Source organism: Postia placenta (genome assembly GCF_002117355.1).
Source record: "Postia placenta MAD-698-R-SB12 unplaced genomic scaffold POSPLAscaffold_25, whole genome shotgun sequence".
Taxonomy (NCBI): domain Eukaryota; kingdom Fungi; phylum Basidiomycota; class Agaricomycetes; order Polyporales; family Adustoporiaceae; genus Rhodonia; species Rhodonia placenta.
Window position 1 is genome coordinate 90271 of NW_020169856.1, and position 17765 is coordinate 108035.

A 17765-nucleotide genomic window follows, 5' to 3' on the forward strand; every position below is an offset into this window, starting at 1 on the left:
TGCTCTTTCGCCGCTTCCTCGCTCTCATATTAGAGCGCCGCATCAGAAAACCGACCTCACGATAAGGCGACGCGTTGGAAATTAGACTACAAAGTACGACCATATGGCACGTCAAGTTGGATGTCTGCTTCTGGCAAGCGCCGCTGGGGTGGGCGAGCTGCTCGAGCATTGTGATAAATTCCTACGCACCCCGCTCTTTTCTGTGGGTGCTGCAGATCTTAACGTGTCGTTGGCTACCTCTAACGTTGTTGAGCTCATACAGGTGGTCATGAGTTGAGCCCGGAGAAAACTCAGGATCACACTTGAATCTAGGCTGTAACACGCACGTCGAAGTACTGAGTTTATGTCACCCCAGCATCGTGGATGAAGTCAACTGCGCCTGTGATCCCGCGCTCGACACACATGAAGGACATAGTGATCACATTAGAAACCTTCGACGCCGGTGTCGATGTCTTGGTTGAGACGTCCGAGCTCTTCAATGAAGAGACATGTTTGGCAATTGATGCTAGCCTGTCCGATTCTAGGCTTATGACTTTCCATCGCTTCGAATCAAGGCTGGACAGGCACTCTCATATGTGCGAGGATGAGAGAGAGCGCTGGGAAGACGGCTTCGTGTCACGGTTTCCCAAGTTGCGCTCCCAATAGGGTTCGTTGTGCATATCTAGGGCCCTGGTCGTTGTGGTTCAATCGATTCTGCGCTAGGCTATCTCTAAAGTTATGAGACACAGAAAACGATGGTGGGAGCCAATCGGTGTCAGATGTGGAAGAGACAGAGACATCACAAATAAGTAGGTTCCATATATTCTAAGACCGTAGCTGACTGTGAAGCATTCTAAAATCTATTGGTGGCGCCGGAAGATACACTCTGTAGACGTTGCGCATATGGTTTATATGGGCGTTTTCACCGTGCCCAGAAACACGATGCAAACTGACATGACACAAAGGAAGTTGTGTGTTCATCCAAGCATGTGTCGTGGATCTTGATAGGACATGTCTGTCGTCCGTAGTGGTATGCGAGCCAGCGTCTTAGTACTTATGTCCGTGGGTGCGCGACCCTCGAAGACAAATTTGCTGCAGTTTTTCTAGCTGAAGACACGACAATCGTGTTCCTCCAAGCGCCAAATATTGGGTTCATCGACTTGGATCATTGTTCTCATGGGTGACATGTGTATTCATGGCACTTACTTATCTCGACGGTTCTCACAGCATCCTGTGACATATCGGCTAGCCTTACTTCTTCGCGAAGGCAACAATATACGATGATCTTTGTCATTACTGACACATATCATCAACGACTTCTTCCAGTTTCCGTCCGCTGCAGTACTTCTCCCGGCGACTATCACTGGGGTAATTATATAGTATCGACCAGGCCGCGCAGAGTACATGCAAGGAATTGACACAATGTCGAGCATCTCGACATATATGTCTACCACTAAAATGTATGCCCTTCTTGTGTGCTATCATTTATCAAATTTTGTGACTCAATGTGTCAGATTGCTATCGCCCATCATCGGACTTCAGCAAGCTATGCTCTGTGAACCAAAGCTCCGTCTTCATCACCTATCTCTCCCACTGTTGCGCTGGAAAGGGCAGCCTACAGCTATTGTATGTATACGCGGCACATTCTTCGGGCTATTTGCAGTATACTCAATTGACTCTCGGAGACTTGCCTTTCCTTGACGTCTCCTCTGCAATCAGATTGCACAAAGTAATAGTCGCATTAACCATCAATAACTATGCAGCAGCGCTCAAACCAACGCTGTAGTTCTGCATGTTGCGATGACGATAGTAGCGTTTGAGAAGTCATTCATTGCCTAATCTCTTCGTGGGTGACCACCTGCTCACTGAGAGATCATGTATAGATTTCAGGACCTGGCCGAAGGTTTTTCTCATCTTCGAGATAATCTTAAGTTCCTGTTGTCAGCGCTCCTCACGCAAGAAGACATCCAGGATGTTGTCTAAATATTCCTTTTCGCGTGCGGTCGCATCTTGGGATCACGGTTATGGTCAACATTATATCATGATTCAGTAGCGCCTCTGGCGGCAATGCACACGTTCAGTCATATATTTCTCAAGCCTTGTGCATCGTGTGGTCTCTTGCCTTCCTGTAGACAGACGTGTCCATGCGACCAATATGCGACCTCGAAGCAATCACCTCGAGAACACGTTGCCGTCCATACGTGCAATATTTCCAGGTCAGCGCACTCTGTCGTGAAATTTGTCTATATCTGATGCAACAGAAGAATACTTTCCTTCAGCGTGGGCCCCGGAGGATGCGAATGTACAGGAGGGTGAAGGCATAACTAGGGAAACGCGAGACGATGCTGTAAGTTCTCTGCCTCAATTCAGCGGCAGCCTGACTCATAGCAATTTATTCAGCAATCTCTGCACGACACCGCTGCAACTTCCTCTGCTCACCGATCCTCTGACGTGCTGTTCCCACCACTTCATGATATATTTCCAACGGAGCTTAGCGTCAACCACAATAAGTACGTCAGATTTACCTTCAAAGGTCTCTTCGTTGACGGATGTAGTCGCGATAGGTTCAAAGCTATATCGTCTCATTCTCTCATAGACAATCGGGACATTGAAGAAGCCTCCAGGCTTCCAGAAAATCTGCATGCCGAATCCAAAATCTTAGACCGCGACATACTACGCGGTCCATATCTTGAAACATTTAATGCGTTTCGCAGAGGACAGCGTCCCCGTCCTAAACCACTACAAGGAGGAGCCCGTGGCGAAGAGCGGAGGCATGAATGTCCCGATTGTCATAAGCGCTTCTACAGACCTAGTCACCTGGCCACCCACATGAACTCTCATACTGGTGCCCGACGCGAGTGACCTTTCCCCAATTTTATCACTCTTTGACACTTATCTGTGCCTTTCTCTCGCAGCATTCGAATGTCCCAAGTGTGGAAGATCTTTCAATGTGAATTCAAACATGCTTCGCCACTTGCGTTCTCATGTCTCTTCCCTGAGCGTTCCCCGAGCACTCTCACCCATAGGCACCATCAGCCACCACGCATTACCACCTTTGCATCCACAGGCTTCCCTTCTATATCAGGGTAGCCACATTGAGGGAGATTCTGAAGACGCCATGTTGCACCGCCTTGATTTCTCTCCCGGGAAATACACTCACTACCAAAAGGGAAACCTGCAAGCGCCAGATGCAGCGCAGTAGCTCTTCCCTCAATCCTGTGGGAGCGGGTTGATCATGCAAGGTCCAGGCCGGGCACGTCTCTTGCTTTTGCCTGCATACCGCCTGTCGAAGCCGAATCTGTAGTTCAAGAGAGCCGGATGCTTTGATATTTATGACATGCCTCACGTCATCGTCGGTTGACCTTCGCATACAATGTATATCGTCTGTGCATAGGTATTCCCGGCTCCCGCCCAGAGTGCAAATTAAACGGAACGCACGAGCGTTCACGACCGCAATATAATGCTCGAGTAAACTGCATGTATCTGGTCTATGGGCGCTTGTGGATAGCGATGGTTCGCGAGCGTCATCATATCAATCCCTTTCGAAGGCTTTCCTCACTAAGTTTAGCGCATCGGATATGAGCAGCTACTAATAGCTCAACCACTACGACACCCTTCAACGAGAATATGCCGCAAGTCACCGATGGCTAAAGCCTCGAGATCTGAGAACGGAGTAGTCCGTCCGACCCCATCGCCGTACTCAAGCTGCCGATGTTGAACCTAGTAACATATATCAGCATACAGGCGAGATGGGCAGTTGCAAACTTAGTATAAGGCAGCCGGGTAGCGCCCTTGATCTATCGCCAACCTGTAAGGTGCACGCCACACCTGAGTCTTTTATCCTAAATCCTCGAGTTTACTCCATATGGCGTAGGTTCATGAAGAATGTTGTCCGCGCGTCAGGCCGCCCCTCAAAATGAGCTCCACACCCTCTTTAGCATCTGCACAGTAAAATGCGGCTCGCACGGTGTCCTTGCCCTCCAGTTTCGGGCGGACTTGGTTCCCAGCGTGGACGGGGTGGTCCTTGTGCGGCTGACGCCGCGTCGGCTGTCTAACAATGAGACAACGGGGAGCCGACAAGCTATGCTTCCCACGGCCCATACGCACTATGATATCAACGAGCAGGCCGCTATCTGATCATCAGCGCATGATGTACCATGAGCCATTCGATGTCACGCCCACCGAGTTATGCCATCTATGTTCCTGGATCCTGACATGTCCGCGCGACGGAAGGTCTCGGCGATTCTCGCCCTTCGTAGCGTTATTATCGTGCCCATACTCACCATATCCGCATCTCCCCGCCGCGAAAGGGGTGCGGATACGGTGGTGGGTACGAGACCAGAAGTAGAACCGACCCCAGCGTCAATTAAGTGACATGACTCTGCCATCGCATTAGCGCCCTCAGGAGAGCGCGGCTGGCGGCCCCCCCACGCTCCTCGAGAGTGTGCCAAAGTATGCGCGCAAGGTAATGGCTATTCTGCTGGACTCACTCACCTGTAAGACAGAAACGGCGTGGGCGAGGACGATCGAGGTGGGAAGCAGGCAAAGCGCTGGCAGCCGGGCACGCCCCCGTTGTTTACGGAAGTGGGTCCACACTTCCCACCCATAGACAAAGATCTACCCGCAGTCAGATGTAGGTGTTGATTGGATGGCACGCAGGACGGTAAGACATTGTTAGCAGACAATGTAGTTCTCCCACCAGGGTTTTAACCCACGGAGATCACCGCGGCATCAATAGGCATGTGTATCGTTCTTCTTACCCAAATTACTCCAGTGTCCCTCCCAAGTGAATAGGTAATTTGGGCAGCCCGCATCTTCAGCGCCGTGATGGTGGCCTAATGGTAGTTGCTCCTTCTGTTCGAAACATATTTTTGTTCAACTAACCTTTGCGCTCGGATTTTTGTTGTAAACCTCCTTGTATTATGCAGCAAATAGTAACAAGTGGATTCTATCTAATAAGTTTGGGTGATAGATGCCAAGGGAGGCTTGTTTGATAATATTACTGCATACCCCTACTGGTATTAATTGTGCGAAGACTTAAGCGCGCCCACCTGAGCACGCCCGGTTCGAGGGAGGGAAGGCGAATGGTTGGTTCTCTTCGCGCGCCTAGCGACTCCTGGGTAAAAGATCCTACTTTTGTTTATCTAAGCGCCCGGAGATCCCCGTGCGTCCAGAAATAGTGAGAGAATCGCTTTGTAGTAACGAGCGAAACGAAGACGGGCACATACGGGATAGATACATCATCGGGAAACATGCAGCTGTCAACATAGTTTGGAAAATTGACGACACGTTGGGGGTCAGAGCCTTTCTCTGGAGAGCAAGGGACTCCGATTTGCGCGACTAGAATCGCAGCGGATAAGTATTTTTTTCTATTTTTTTTGCGTGTGAGAGCATCAGCCAGTATAGTGCCAAAGCAGTCGAGCTGAAGACACTCTGCCACACATCGAAGACGTTTGTGGACGTGCTCACTGGGTGACTCGGACGGGCAAGTACCGAAGTAAGATGTGACTACATCATCTACAAGATCAGAGACACTTGTCGGAGAGCAATTTCGAACTTGTCGCATTTGGGGAATTTCAACCCTCGCTTATGATGCCATTCATTTCCGCGTGTCGCGGACCACAGCCATGACAGGATTGTGCCCATTGTCACAAATTCTTTTTGCGGTCTTCTGGAGTAAATACCTCACACCAAAGGTTTTCGCAACACCGCAACATGGTGTAACACATGAGATGGAGGGATGCATTCCTGCGCAAATGTCAATAGTGTCCCCAAAAGACTTTGAACACTCAGTACGAGCACCTTAATCCCCAAGAGAGTTCTAGCCTATACCTGCTGTGTGGTTGCAGTCACAAAACAGAATGTATCTGGCATGTCATGATTTCTTCGTTGATGCTCGAGCATAATAGTATACGAGCAGATGGTGAATTGTATAAGTCTTGTAGCGGAGAACCTCAGAGTTGGCTCTGCAGCCCAATAATGTATTTCATGAACGAGGCACTTACTTCTTGATGTTGCTGTTCCAATGTTGTAGAACGCACAAGTCGTCTTCTCACAGAAGTGATTTCCTACATGTTGCTCTAACTCTCGCGAGCGAGATCACTGTTACTACGCAGACAGTCCCGCTGCAGCTGTATTTGAGGAGGGTTTACCATATCAACTGGTAGCGGCACACCAATGGCACATGGTACTGCCTTTCCTAGAGCAAACAGCATGGTCACTATTCAGTAGAGGGACATTCTGGACTGGGATCGGCATCGCTCATGCATTGAGAGTTCATGGTGAGATACAGCACTCAGTAGACACAGATCTTGGAATGCAGGTTCCCCAAAAGACCCCGAAGAAAATGGTTCTCGCTCACAGGCTGGAAACATATAAATTGCTCACAATTATTCTAAAATGTACGTGTATGACGAACACCGCATGAACATCCAGATTTTAGTGATAGAGAAAAGAACAGGTAACGTACCATAAGCTGCCTCGTGGGGCTAGATTGGGAAATTTGGCCTGCATCACATCACATTGCGCTGCGGCCAGAGCATGAAAGCCTTGGCAATTTGTGTCGTGATGTGAAATCCCGGATGTTGGAGAAACTGCGGAGCTCTATCACTGTACTGGCATCAGTACAACGGTCGATCAACTGCGACATGGCGCGTGTATTTCTTTGGCACCCTTCGAGAGGTGAAGGATGAACACCAGTGTTATGGCTGCGATAGTAGGTGAAGTGACCACAGATAGGCACGTCGCCAGGCAGTAATACTCAATACCCTCGTTGTATAGGTTCACGCTGAGCTGCGATGTAAGGAGCTATGTATTGTCGGCACCACTGACAAATCTTCCTACAAGGAAATCTCATTGTCTGATATCGACGACGTGATGATGAGTTTGGCACACGCACCAATCATGCATTCATCTTGAGTTGCATTGTGAGCTCAGTAGCGAAGAGCCAGATGCTCAGATGAGGCCTTGCACGCCAGCAATGAAGGTCGCTTGATTATTACCGTAGAAGAGATCTGTGGAGTCTACGGCGAGGTCGTAAGATACGTAATGAGAGAGGATGACCGCCAGCGGCTTGACAGCAAAAGACAAGCTGGTGATGTGCAGCTCAAATTGTGTGACATCACTCTCCGAAACATCCTTGACTCAGGGATATCCTTGAAAATTCTCGAGGATATCCTTGAGAAATCCTCGGGATATCCTTGGGAGATTCTCGAGTGTCGAATTCGAGGCTCGTGAAGGACATCGCCTCGCATCGAAGCAACCCCAGGTTGGGAAGGGCGCGAACCCGTCGGCTAAAGAACACGACTGCGGAGAAATCCACAGCACCCAGACCGAGCAGGATGACAGAAGCGAACGCAGACAGGTGCAGGGAAACCTCTGGGCGTGGACCGCCGGCACGCCATTCGAGATTGTCGATGTGCATGAGCTTGATTTGATTCGCATTCGCTGAGGTGCAAACTTTGTAGAGAAGGCTCCTATGTGGGCGATGGACATAGTAAGCTATAGCGGTGCGATACATCTCCGGAAAGCACGGAAAGCGGCTTATCAGTTGACCGGTCGGGTACACATGTTGGTTGTTTCCAGGACTTGTCGAGATGATCGAGTCTAACCAAGCTCGCAATGCGAGTTTGAGTGTATACAGTCAGGTACAACTCCAAATGGAACTCCGCACCCATTGAGCAATGCGTTCCAAACAAAGGCGAATATACCGAACACCGGAAATCAGACCACTTCCAGGCACGTCAGACCTGATGGAGTTCGAGATAGCCGGTTGGCAGCTGGCTTGCCCTCAGGCGCCGTCAGAAGACATTGAAACACGTCTGTCCGAATGGGGAGAAATTGGCGGGATGGCATCATCGGACGCATCCAGGACATGAGGGAAGAGAGTACCATAGGCCTGAGCATGATGACATGACTGTGAATAGCTACCACGTGCTCTTTCCCTTGGTGGCGCTTGTATACGGCACTCAGTACCGAACACTCCGCAGTCAAACCTCTCGAAGGCGTCTGTGCCAACGGTGACGCGCGCTGTAGAAATAGTTGGCACCACACGGCTTTCATCAGTAGCACTCATCAACCAGCGACTGCCTTACATTACTCCAGGAAGACGTTGACGTGCTTGTACTTCGCGCTCTCCGACCCCGTAGACCCCTTGCAATTGCGCCAAGCACGCCTGTATAGGAAAATAGGATGAGCTTGATAGCTCGAGGCCCCGTCCGCCGCACAGCCTTATGCCAAGGTGTCAGTGGGACAACCCCACCGAGGGAAAGACCTTGACGAGTCCGATGGCGGCGAGGATAGCAGCTTCATAAGCGCATCAGGCAGGGAAGGTTATGTGGATACGACCATGAGGAGTACGTGGAAGCCCGGTCAGACGTGTCAGTCTCCGTGTACGCAAGGAGTGTGGCGTTCGAGATCACAATGTTCCAGCAGGAGCGACGGAAAGAGAGCAGGCGCGACATATGTAGCAGTGGACCAAGTACTATAAGGTCGCCACATACACAATGATTATGCGAAGGAATGACTGCAGGCCATAGATATACGCCTGCAACAATTTATTTGGGGCACGTCACCATCAACCGGCATGCCTTTCGCAGTTGCATGTTTTTCCTAGCAGTGTGAGACGAGCACGGTAATTCGACGTTGGAGACCGGTATCGAAGGATATCTGAGCACTTCGACGCTCGGGGCCCACGATGTAACGAAAAAGGTAAACAATTCAACATGCCAGGGAGAAAGTATACCCCAAAGAGACGAGAGACATCACCGGTTCAGAGCAGAACTCAACGCATGTATTAATCGTAATCAACTCACTGTAGCTTTGCATGAGCTCGAGCTTCAGCACCAACGCAGCTGTAAGCTGTTGGTGCTGATATGCAGACGGTTGTTCGGGTAGGTGGCGACCCCATGGTATCTGCCTTAGCAGATGGGGGACTGCCAGTGCGAACCGACTCGGGTGAGAACACTTTCAGTCTGCTCACAATGGGCCGGTAGCGACCGCGGCCATGCAAGAGGGAGAGAATGAAGAAATAATTATATAGAGGGCTGGGATTGAGACAAATACCATAGTACTCAACTTTGGATTATGCCAACCACCTCTTTGTCATTGGCGGCCTCCAAGCATGCCCGTCCCTGCACGTTACCTGCGCACCATCCTATCTTGCTCTGGTAGCAAACTGTATACCGCCGCAAGGGATCCTGAGAGACACAGCCCAGCCGCTGCTCAGTATTGTGGGTGACTCGCGGCACTTAGCGATTTAGCAAAGAAGAGTATCTGCGCCCGCTCAGTGCATGAATCAAGTGAGCAGCTCCGGAGGCGCAACTGATTGTTTTGAAGGGCTGCCGTTCCGAGCTCGCTGTCGCCATTCGCTAACTGACGACCCATCGACATCTTCGTACATACCCAGGCAGTACTCAGACCACCTGCATTCTGGCGGTTCGAGGACACTTGCTCAACGCGCCAATTTCGGATGGATAGAATGTTGACTTGATAGAGGTCGATTTCAGTAGAGCCGTGTTTAATATTCGGTAGCAAGCAAGCTGCCGGACAGTCATATTCAAGAATACTGGACATGGGTTGCAGAGGCCAAGCTGGATCAAGATCGAGGAAGGGGGAGAACCCCGCGTCTCGGGCGCTACACGTAGCCCTACTCTAGGGTCATGTGGGCGCTTTGTGACTCGGAGCTGCACGTCTTCAACTACATCTGCATTGAAGTACCCAGCTCTCTCTGTCCTCAGCGCTACGCCTTGCCCTCTGGCTGTACGCAGCCTCTTTGAGTACGCATATACCACGCATGCTGGTGTCACTGTGTCCTTCTGCTAGGATTCCTATAAGCATCCTCACATTGTACTAGGAGGTTGTAGGCACTATGTGACTATGTCGCTATAATTCGAGTCTCGAAGATGACGTTGCAGTATTGGATTGTTATATACACACTAAACTAAGTCTTCAGAATGGTCACGGAAAGATGCGCCATAGGCACTCTGCTCATCGTCTCATATGGTTAAAAATGATTTCGTGACGCCGACAGTGATAGTGCCGTTATAGGAACGCGACGACAGAGTACGGCTGTACGTTGAGACAGACGGCTCTCCTTGGTAAGTACAACTGTTTAATCCGCCAAAATCTTACAGATCATGTCCATCAGCTCAGGGATTGCGCGTTTTGGGGCGACAGGCAGTGCAAGAGCAGCGGATACGGGATTGAATTGGCTCTCTAAGCCTCGGAAGTCATCACTTGCATACACATTCTCACTATCGAGATACAGCCGACATGAGAACGAAGTCACAATGTTAAACATCGAGGTCTCGATTCGCTACGTTGTCTCTCTGGCGTCGAGAAGGCAGACTGGGGACTGTCGACAGGATAGCCACAGCAGGCATGGATATGGTGAGTACATCGACTCGTATGACACTGTTCTTCTTATTCAACTAGCTTCACTTCATAGTGGCACGTGACAAAAGCATCGTTCCTTGTCCTTCCTCAGTTCGTCATTCTGCTGTGCCATATCCAGCGCGTGCGGAATCATCATTGTGCCGGCCTCTAGACACTTAGATACTTCCACAGGAGTGAGTGAGTCGTTGTTAGAGCGCAAGCTCCAGCGCAGGCGACTCGGGAGATCGTTCGAGAAGCCATCTGCACAGATGCGAGTACGTATGAGACGTCTGGCGGTGATGCGCCTGTGGTGCAGCTCGGACATTGTTTGGATGCTGTTTGGCTTACTATACAGTTCCCTCTTTTCGTACGGTAGGACATTCGCTCTCGCGCGTAGGCTGACTTCAGTTTGTCCCTTTAAACACATCGACAGTATTACGTAGATACATTATTTGTCTTGTACAGGTGCATACCCATTCCGCATTCGTCCCTTACGACCTACTGAAGTCAATACATTATTTGTCTTGTGCAGCGCATTCTTCCCGCGTCAGCTTTCACAGTCGTCCCTTCTCATGTGACCGGGCGCGTTGCACGCTATTTTTAGCACATGAGGTGAATAGCATAATGGCCTGATGAGACCCTCAGGGTACACGCGGTATGGGGACCACAACCAACAGCCCTGGAGGGAAACACCAGGTGTATCAAAGCCATATGCAGGCTACACTTCCGGCAGGAGAATGAAACATGAATCCCGGTCTGTCATTGCCTGAAGGAGGCAGTCATGACAATTAGTCTGCCGTTGGACACATGCAATGAAGCCATGCGCATCCGCCATAGGTGCTATGATCTCACAGTTCAGCCCAAATAGAGCAGGATGGGAAATTCTTCGGTTGCTGTGGTAAGCAAGTGGTCACAGGGAATGCGCCAAGTTAGCCGCGATCGTGCTGCGGGAGGAGACCAGGAGGTCTCCCCCTGGGTAGACTTGCAATACTAAAATTCAATAGAGTCCCGAAGAATTTCGACGGATGAGAGCACTCACCTGGATAGTACCAGCGACATCTTTGCTCTTGAAGATCTCCGAGCACAGTCTGCCTCGTGCGTAGTGCTTGGAAGGCACTTCCTGAGCTCGTTTGACACGCCGAGATGTTCAGCGATATAGAAAGAGGGCAGAAATATATTCTTTGAGAGCCTAAGCTGCAGTATTTGGGAAAGACAGAGGAGTAAGAAAGAAGAACAGATTGTGGAGCTAGCCGTCGCCATAAATGTACACCGGTAGACATTCAAAGCTGCAGGAGAGGCCGTCTGTTTCAAGGTGCAGCAAAAACATGCGCGTGTTGTCTTGCTCCACCTATAGAATAATGTCCTACTCTGTCTGAGTAGATGCAAGATGGAAAGGCGTGCTGTGCAAGTAAGTCGAGAGCCATGCGTTCATTGGCCCTCCGCGTCCAGCGTGAGAAACAAACAACCCTAAGCTAGGGTCACATGGGTGTTCATGACGTCCTTCCCTACACACTGCATGCGGTATTGGATTTTCTAGGGTGGTAAATTAGATATAGATTGAAAGAAAAGTGAAAGCGGCTTATCAATCTTTCCGCTTGTGGAATGAAATCAAAACTGAAATAAAATTGATTAGACAATTGAAGATAAGATTTGAAAGGGATTAAAAGAAAATTGAATAGCTGTTTGAAAGAAAATTGAATCACATACAATCAATTGCATTTCCATCAAGCTCATATTTTGTTGACTGGAAATCCAAAAGAAATCAAAGGTAAGATCAAAAGAAAATTGAAAAGGAAAATTGAATTAAAACCAAAAACAAATCATGACCTGTGTGTCACGAGTTGACACAGTGCCTAGCCGTTTTTAATTTTTCCTTTTCGCGGGCTCGAACCCGCGACCTCTGTACTCCATACCCGATATGGACATGACACTATCTACTGTACAATTAGATTAGATGGGCAGCAGCGCGCGGCACAGCTCAGGCCCCGCTGACACAGCCTCTCTGACTCACCGGCCCCCAGGGCCTCATCAGCATGCTGCGCATGGACCAGCTGCACACGGACCAACATGCACAGCCTGCCCTTATCTCCCCCTGTATATAAGCTGGCCTCTGCTGCCCTAGGGACCTCAGTTTCGACCTCTTGTCCCTAGGTCAGTAAGCCTCCCTTTGTATCTTTTCTGTCATGAGTTGGCATATGATCAGCATATATACCTCCGGTCAGATGTCAAGCCAAGCTTGACATTGCACCCTTTTGGTGTAGAGGTTATGATGTGAGACCGGCGCATGCATGTAAATCCTTACATTTTCCTTACTTCACTAACTTATACATTTACTTGTCTCTAGCCTTAGGTTTGAGCATAGCTCACCATTGCTTTGGTGAGAACTAGTTGGATGCCCCCAGCTCCTTTAGGTTTTCCCCTGTTGCTTGACCTCAAGTTGCAACATTAGGTCGAAACTCCACCAGCTGCTGGTGTTCTCTCAGAACCCACACACTCACTCTCCTTTCCTATAGGTTGGGTGGTGTGCACTCTCACTATACTTTACGGTACATAGATAGCCTACCATACATCGCCAACACTTGAGGAATGAACTCTTCAGTACCTGCACTTCAGTGGGCGGTACTTATCCTCACGAACACGTAGCCTTGGTTCCTGCTGCATAATAATCAAAAGCAGTATTGGGCCCTACGTGAACTGCTGTCACAACTTGAGGTCGAGCAATAGGGGAAAACCTAAAAAGCTGGGGGTGTTCGACTAGATCTCACTGAAGCGATGATGAGCAACGCTCAAACCTAAGGCTAGGGACAAGATAATATATTAGTTAAGTAAGGAAAGAGAATACAACTGGGGCTTACTGACCTAGGGACAAGAGGTCGAAACTGAGGTCCCTAGGGCAGCAGAGGCTGGCTTATATACATGGGGAGATTAGGGCAGGCTGTGCGCGCTGGTCCGTGCGCAGCTGGTCTGTGCGCAGCATGCCGACGCGGCCCCGGAGGCCGGTGAGTCAGAGCGGCTGTGTCAGCGGGGCCCGAGCTGTGCCGTGCGCTGCCGCCCCATCTAATCTAATCGTACAGTAGATAGTGACACGTCCATATCAGGCAGGTAGTACGGAGGTCGCGGGTTCGAGCCCGCGAAAAGGAAAAAATTAGAAAACGGCTAGACGCCATACCAACTCGTGACATTACCCCCCCCCTCAACGGCGCATGACCTCATGCGAGGAGCCCTTGCCCATCTCCCACCCGGAGCGGCAGCGTGCTTCAGTCAGCGGCGAAGGCATTGGCTGAAAGTTGAGACCACCAAAGACAGTGGCATTGAGGCGGCGAGGGGCGTTCAGGTTCTTCCGGTGGAAGTCAGCTATGAGGGCCGGCACATTGGCAACATTGCGCGCCGGTTCCCATGACGTATGCAAATTGTCATAACCCTTCCACTTGACGAGGTACTGCAGCTGATGCCGGAAGATCCGTGAATCCTTGATCCGCTCAACCTCGTACTCCTTGTCACCCTCAACCTCGATCGCAGGTGGCTCTTCCAGCTCCCGGCCCAGAATCTCGCTACGTGTGTACTTGCTAAGCAAGGAGACATGGAATACCGGGTGCACCAGCACCGACTTCGGCAGAATTAATTCATAATCCAAGTCTCTGAGCTTTCGCCGCATGGCATAAGGTCCGAGGCGCTTGGGACTGAGCTTTTTGCTCGGCTGTTTCAGCTTAAGGTTCCGGGCATCAAGCCAGACCTTGTCCCCCGGCGCAAAGACCGGTGCCTCCTGCACGTGCTTGTCGTAGTACACTTTCATGCGCTCTGCTGACAGCTCGAGCGCAGAGCGCGTGTCGTCGCGGATCTCCTTCAGGATCCTGAGCCGATCAGCGGCCGCAGGCATCGCAGACATCGGATTGATCCGCACTTGGATCTCAGGATGGTACCCTTGATGCAGGTAGAAAGGGGAGTGCCCGGTTGCGGAGTGAACTCGGTTGTTCAGTGCGAATTCCGCGAGCGGCAACTGCTTCGCCCAATCATCCTGCCTGTGGCTTGTGAAAGCGCGCAGGTACTGCTCGATCTCCTGATTCCAGCGCTCAGTCTGGCCGTCTGTCTGAGGATGAAATGCTGTGGACAGCGCCAGCTCGATTCCCAGACCCTTGTACACCGCATGGAGATATTTCGAAGCGAACTGGGGACCTCGGTCTGATATGACCTTGGCCGGGGCCCCATGATGCTTGAACACATCGCGGATGTACAGATCTGCCGCACCTTCTGCTGTCAGGGTCTCATGACAGGCCAAGAAGTGGACCTGCTTGGTAAAGCGGTCGGCGGTAACCAGGATCGAGTCGAATCCATCAGACTTCGGCAAGCCAACGATCATATCCGTGGTGATGATCTGCCACGGGTGCTCGGGGATCTCGTTCGGCTTCAGCGGACCCTGAGGCTTGGCTGGGAATGTCTTGGTACGGTTGCACATGTCGCAGGTGCTTACGTACTCATTGACGAATTTGGACATCCCAGGCCACCAGTAATTCCGCGATACGAGCTCCAGGGTTTTGGCACGACCACCATGACCGGCGATCGGCGAGTCGTGGTGGATCTTGACTATATCCCGCCGGAGCTCCGCGTTTTTTGGGATGTACACGCACCCGCGGAACAGCAGGAGCCCTTGTTCGGCATTCCACTCCTCAAAGCCCTTTTAAAGCCGGGGCGGCCCGAGGTCCTGTACTTTTTCAAGTGCCTCGGCCACCTCCCGATCCTTTTCCGAACACTCCCGAATGCGCTTCAGGAGCGACTGATCGGCCGTCACCGAGGCATGGCCGCGTCTGGCGGAGGCGATGCGGAAACACTCCGGCTTGAGAACTATCTGATCGGTGTTATCGTCCTCATCGCCGATTTGATGGTCTGATCGGCGCGATAGGGCATCAGCCTTTCCATTCGACGTTCCGGCCTTGTGCGTGATGCAGAAGTCAAAGCGGGCCAGGAAGAGCGACCACCGCGCTTGACGACGCGTGAGGTGCTGTGACGTGCGCCAGTACTCGAGGTTCTTGTGATCGGTAACGATCTCGAACTGATTGGGCAACCCTTCGAGGTAGTGGCGCCAATCGTCTAGCGCCTCAATGATGGCAAGCATCTCCTTGTCATAGATTTCGTAGTTCCGCTGGGCCGGATCCATCGCATGGGATCTGAAGGCGATGGGATGCCATTTGCCGTCATCCTGCTTCTGCATCAACACGCCACCAGTGGCGTAGCCCGAGGCGTCAACCTCAATGCGCGTTTCTTGGTTAGGATCATACAGTGCTAGGACGGGAGTTGTCGCGAAGAGCTGCTTGAGCTCGTCGAAGGCGTGCTGCTCCTCCTTGCCCCAATGCCATGGGTCGTTCCCTGTGAGCCGGTCGAGTGGTCGCGAGATCTTAGCGAAGTCCTTAATGAAGCGGCGGTAGAAGTTGGAGAACCCCCGGAACTTCTGGACGTCCTTTTTGTTCCGGGGTACCGGCCACTCATTAATTCCTTTTAGCTTCGCGGGATCCATTGCTACCTCATCGCCACCGAACACATAGCCAATGTAGTCGACCTTGGGAACGTCCCATTCGCACTTCTCCGGCTTCAGGAACAGATCATTATCCTGAAGGTGACGAAGAACCTCGCGTGTGACTTTTTCATGCTCCTCCTTGTTGGTAGAGAAGATGAGTATGTCATCAAGGTATACGAGGATCTTGCCACCGACGATGAGATCATGGAAGATCTCGTTCATCATTGCCTGGAAGGTCGCAGGGGAGTTGGTGAGGCCAATGAACATCACCAAGGGCTCATACAACCCTCGGTTGGTCACAAAGGCCGCCTTCCATTCGTCACCGGCTTTGATCCGGACGTTGTTGTATCCCCATCGGACATCGAACTTGGTGAAGAGCGTGGCGCCGCGGAGCTTATCTACCATCTCGGCGATCAGCGGCAAAGGGTAGCGGTTTTTGACCGTGATAGCGTTCAAGCGGCGGTAGTCCTGCACGGGTCAAAGCGTCCCTTCCTTCTTTTTGATGAAGAAGAAGGGGGACGAAATGGGCGATTTCGACTCCCGTATGTAGCCCTTCGCTAGTTGCTCCTTTAGGAACTTGTCCAGTTCCTCTTGTTCGTTGTTCGACAGGGGATACACCTTCGAGTGGAATGTCGAGTAGCCGGGTACGAGTTCGATCGCGTGATCATAAGACTTCCTTTCGGGTAGCCGTTCTGACGCTTCTTTGGAGAAGACGTTCAGGAACTCGTGGTACTGTTTAGGTACCGACTCCTCGGCGGTTTTGACGACCTTCTTCTTGATCTCTTCCTCAGCGAACAGCTGGGAATACGTGTGCCCCGCTGCGACAAACAGCTGAGGGGCGCCGGGAAGCGTGATACCCTGCTCCCAGGCTTCGATCAAATCGGCCTCGCTCCACTCTACGTCCACCGGATCTTCTTCGGGTTCGAAGTCCGGGAGTACCTTACTCCGGCAAGCGCCTATAATTGACCGTTTGGACTTCGGCGAACGCCTGCGCACCATGGGCCTGACCCCCGTATCACACGCAGTCACTGCTTGCTCCATCCGGCCAGTCCTCCTGGCACTGCACGTTTCAGGGCATCGCGATAATTTTAGGGAGCCTGACTCCCAATTGATCTCGGGGTTGTGCTCTCACAGCCAATCCAACCCGACAATCACATCTTCTGGACCTATGTCCGTGACCGTGAACACTGTCTTCTCGATGTGCTCTCCTATCTGCATCTGTAGCACGGCTACCTCCGAGATGCTTCCGTCTTTATTGAGCGTTCCATCGATATTGTAAAGCGGAATTGGTTCCTTTAGTTTCCGCGTTCGTACTCGATTCTCCACGATGAAACACTTGTTGATGAACTTCGTAGTGGCTCCGCTGTCCACCATTGCAATAATATCCTTGTGCCGTCTTTCTCCTTTGAGGCGTACTGGAATGTGGAAGTGCTGGGACCCGTGGTCCAATTCATACACATTTGCGGTCGCCAATACATTGTACAGATTATTATTACGCGGCCCGACGTGTGCGGCACGAAGTGCGGACCGGATCAAAAAGACTCCTCCTTCATCGCCCAATAGTGTTCAAGCTCCTCGTGCATCGACTTCACCTGTGCTATTAAGTCCGCCAGCTCGGAACTTTCCGATTTCGCTGAAGCAGTGCTTATACTCGCCGAGGATGAAGCGACGGGGGCGCTTGTCACTGCCTGGGTGGAGCCCGAGGCAACTGTAGCCCGCGTGTCGGCGCATTTTGTGTAAGGCTTGTCCTTACAGTTGGGGCACTCGAAACGTCGGTACCCTTGCTTCCCACAGCCAAAGCAAGTGCCGGGGAAGTCTCCTTTTCCGACGGCCGCATTGATGCTGGCTGAAGCTGCGTGCAACTGGGGTGCACCACCACGCGCCCCACCGCGTCCTCGACCTC

At 51.3% G+C, this 17765-nt stretch overlaps 3 protein-coding genes across 3 annotated transcripts; all 3 read left to right on the plus strand.

The window, feature by feature from the left end:
- Positions 1 to 2739: 2739 nt before the first annotated feature.
- On the plus strand, positions 2740 to 2959 carry POSPLADRAFT_1080473 (hypothetical protein; the record flags this gene model as incomplete). The annotated part of the gene is made up of 2 exons (XM_024482990.1): positions 2740 to 2824; positions 2895 to 2959. Coding segments are annotated over 2 exons (150 nt in total), but the record flags the coding sequence as incomplete, so codon positions are not given.
- Positions 2960 to 4194: 1235 nt separating this feature from the next.
- POSPLADRAFT_1062888 (hypothetical protein) lies at positions 4195 to 4689 on the plus strand (the record flags this gene model as incomplete). Its single annotated transcript, XM_024481570.1, has 4 exons — positions 4195 to 4305; positions 4376 to 4431; positions 4485 to 4563; positions 4639 to 4689. The coding sequence occupies 4 exons, from the start codon at positions 4195 to 4197 to the stop codon at positions 4687 to 4689; spliced, it is 297 nt and encodes a 98-aa protein (XP_024333004.1).
- Positions 4690 to 6626: 1937 nt separating this feature from the next.
- On the plus strand, positions 6627 to 7856 carry POSPLADRAFT_1050868 (hypothetical protein; the record flags this gene model as incomplete). The annotated part of the gene is made up of 5 exons (XM_024480087.1): positions 6627 to 6635; positions 7036 to 7091; positions 7150 to 7396; positions 7622 to 7625; positions 7660 to 7856. 5 exons carry the CDS (start codon positions 6627 to 6629, stop codon positions 7854 to 7856), a joined length of 513 nt encoding a protein of 170 aa, XP_024333005.1.
- Between the last annotated feature and the right edge of the window lie 9909 nt (positions 7857 to 17765).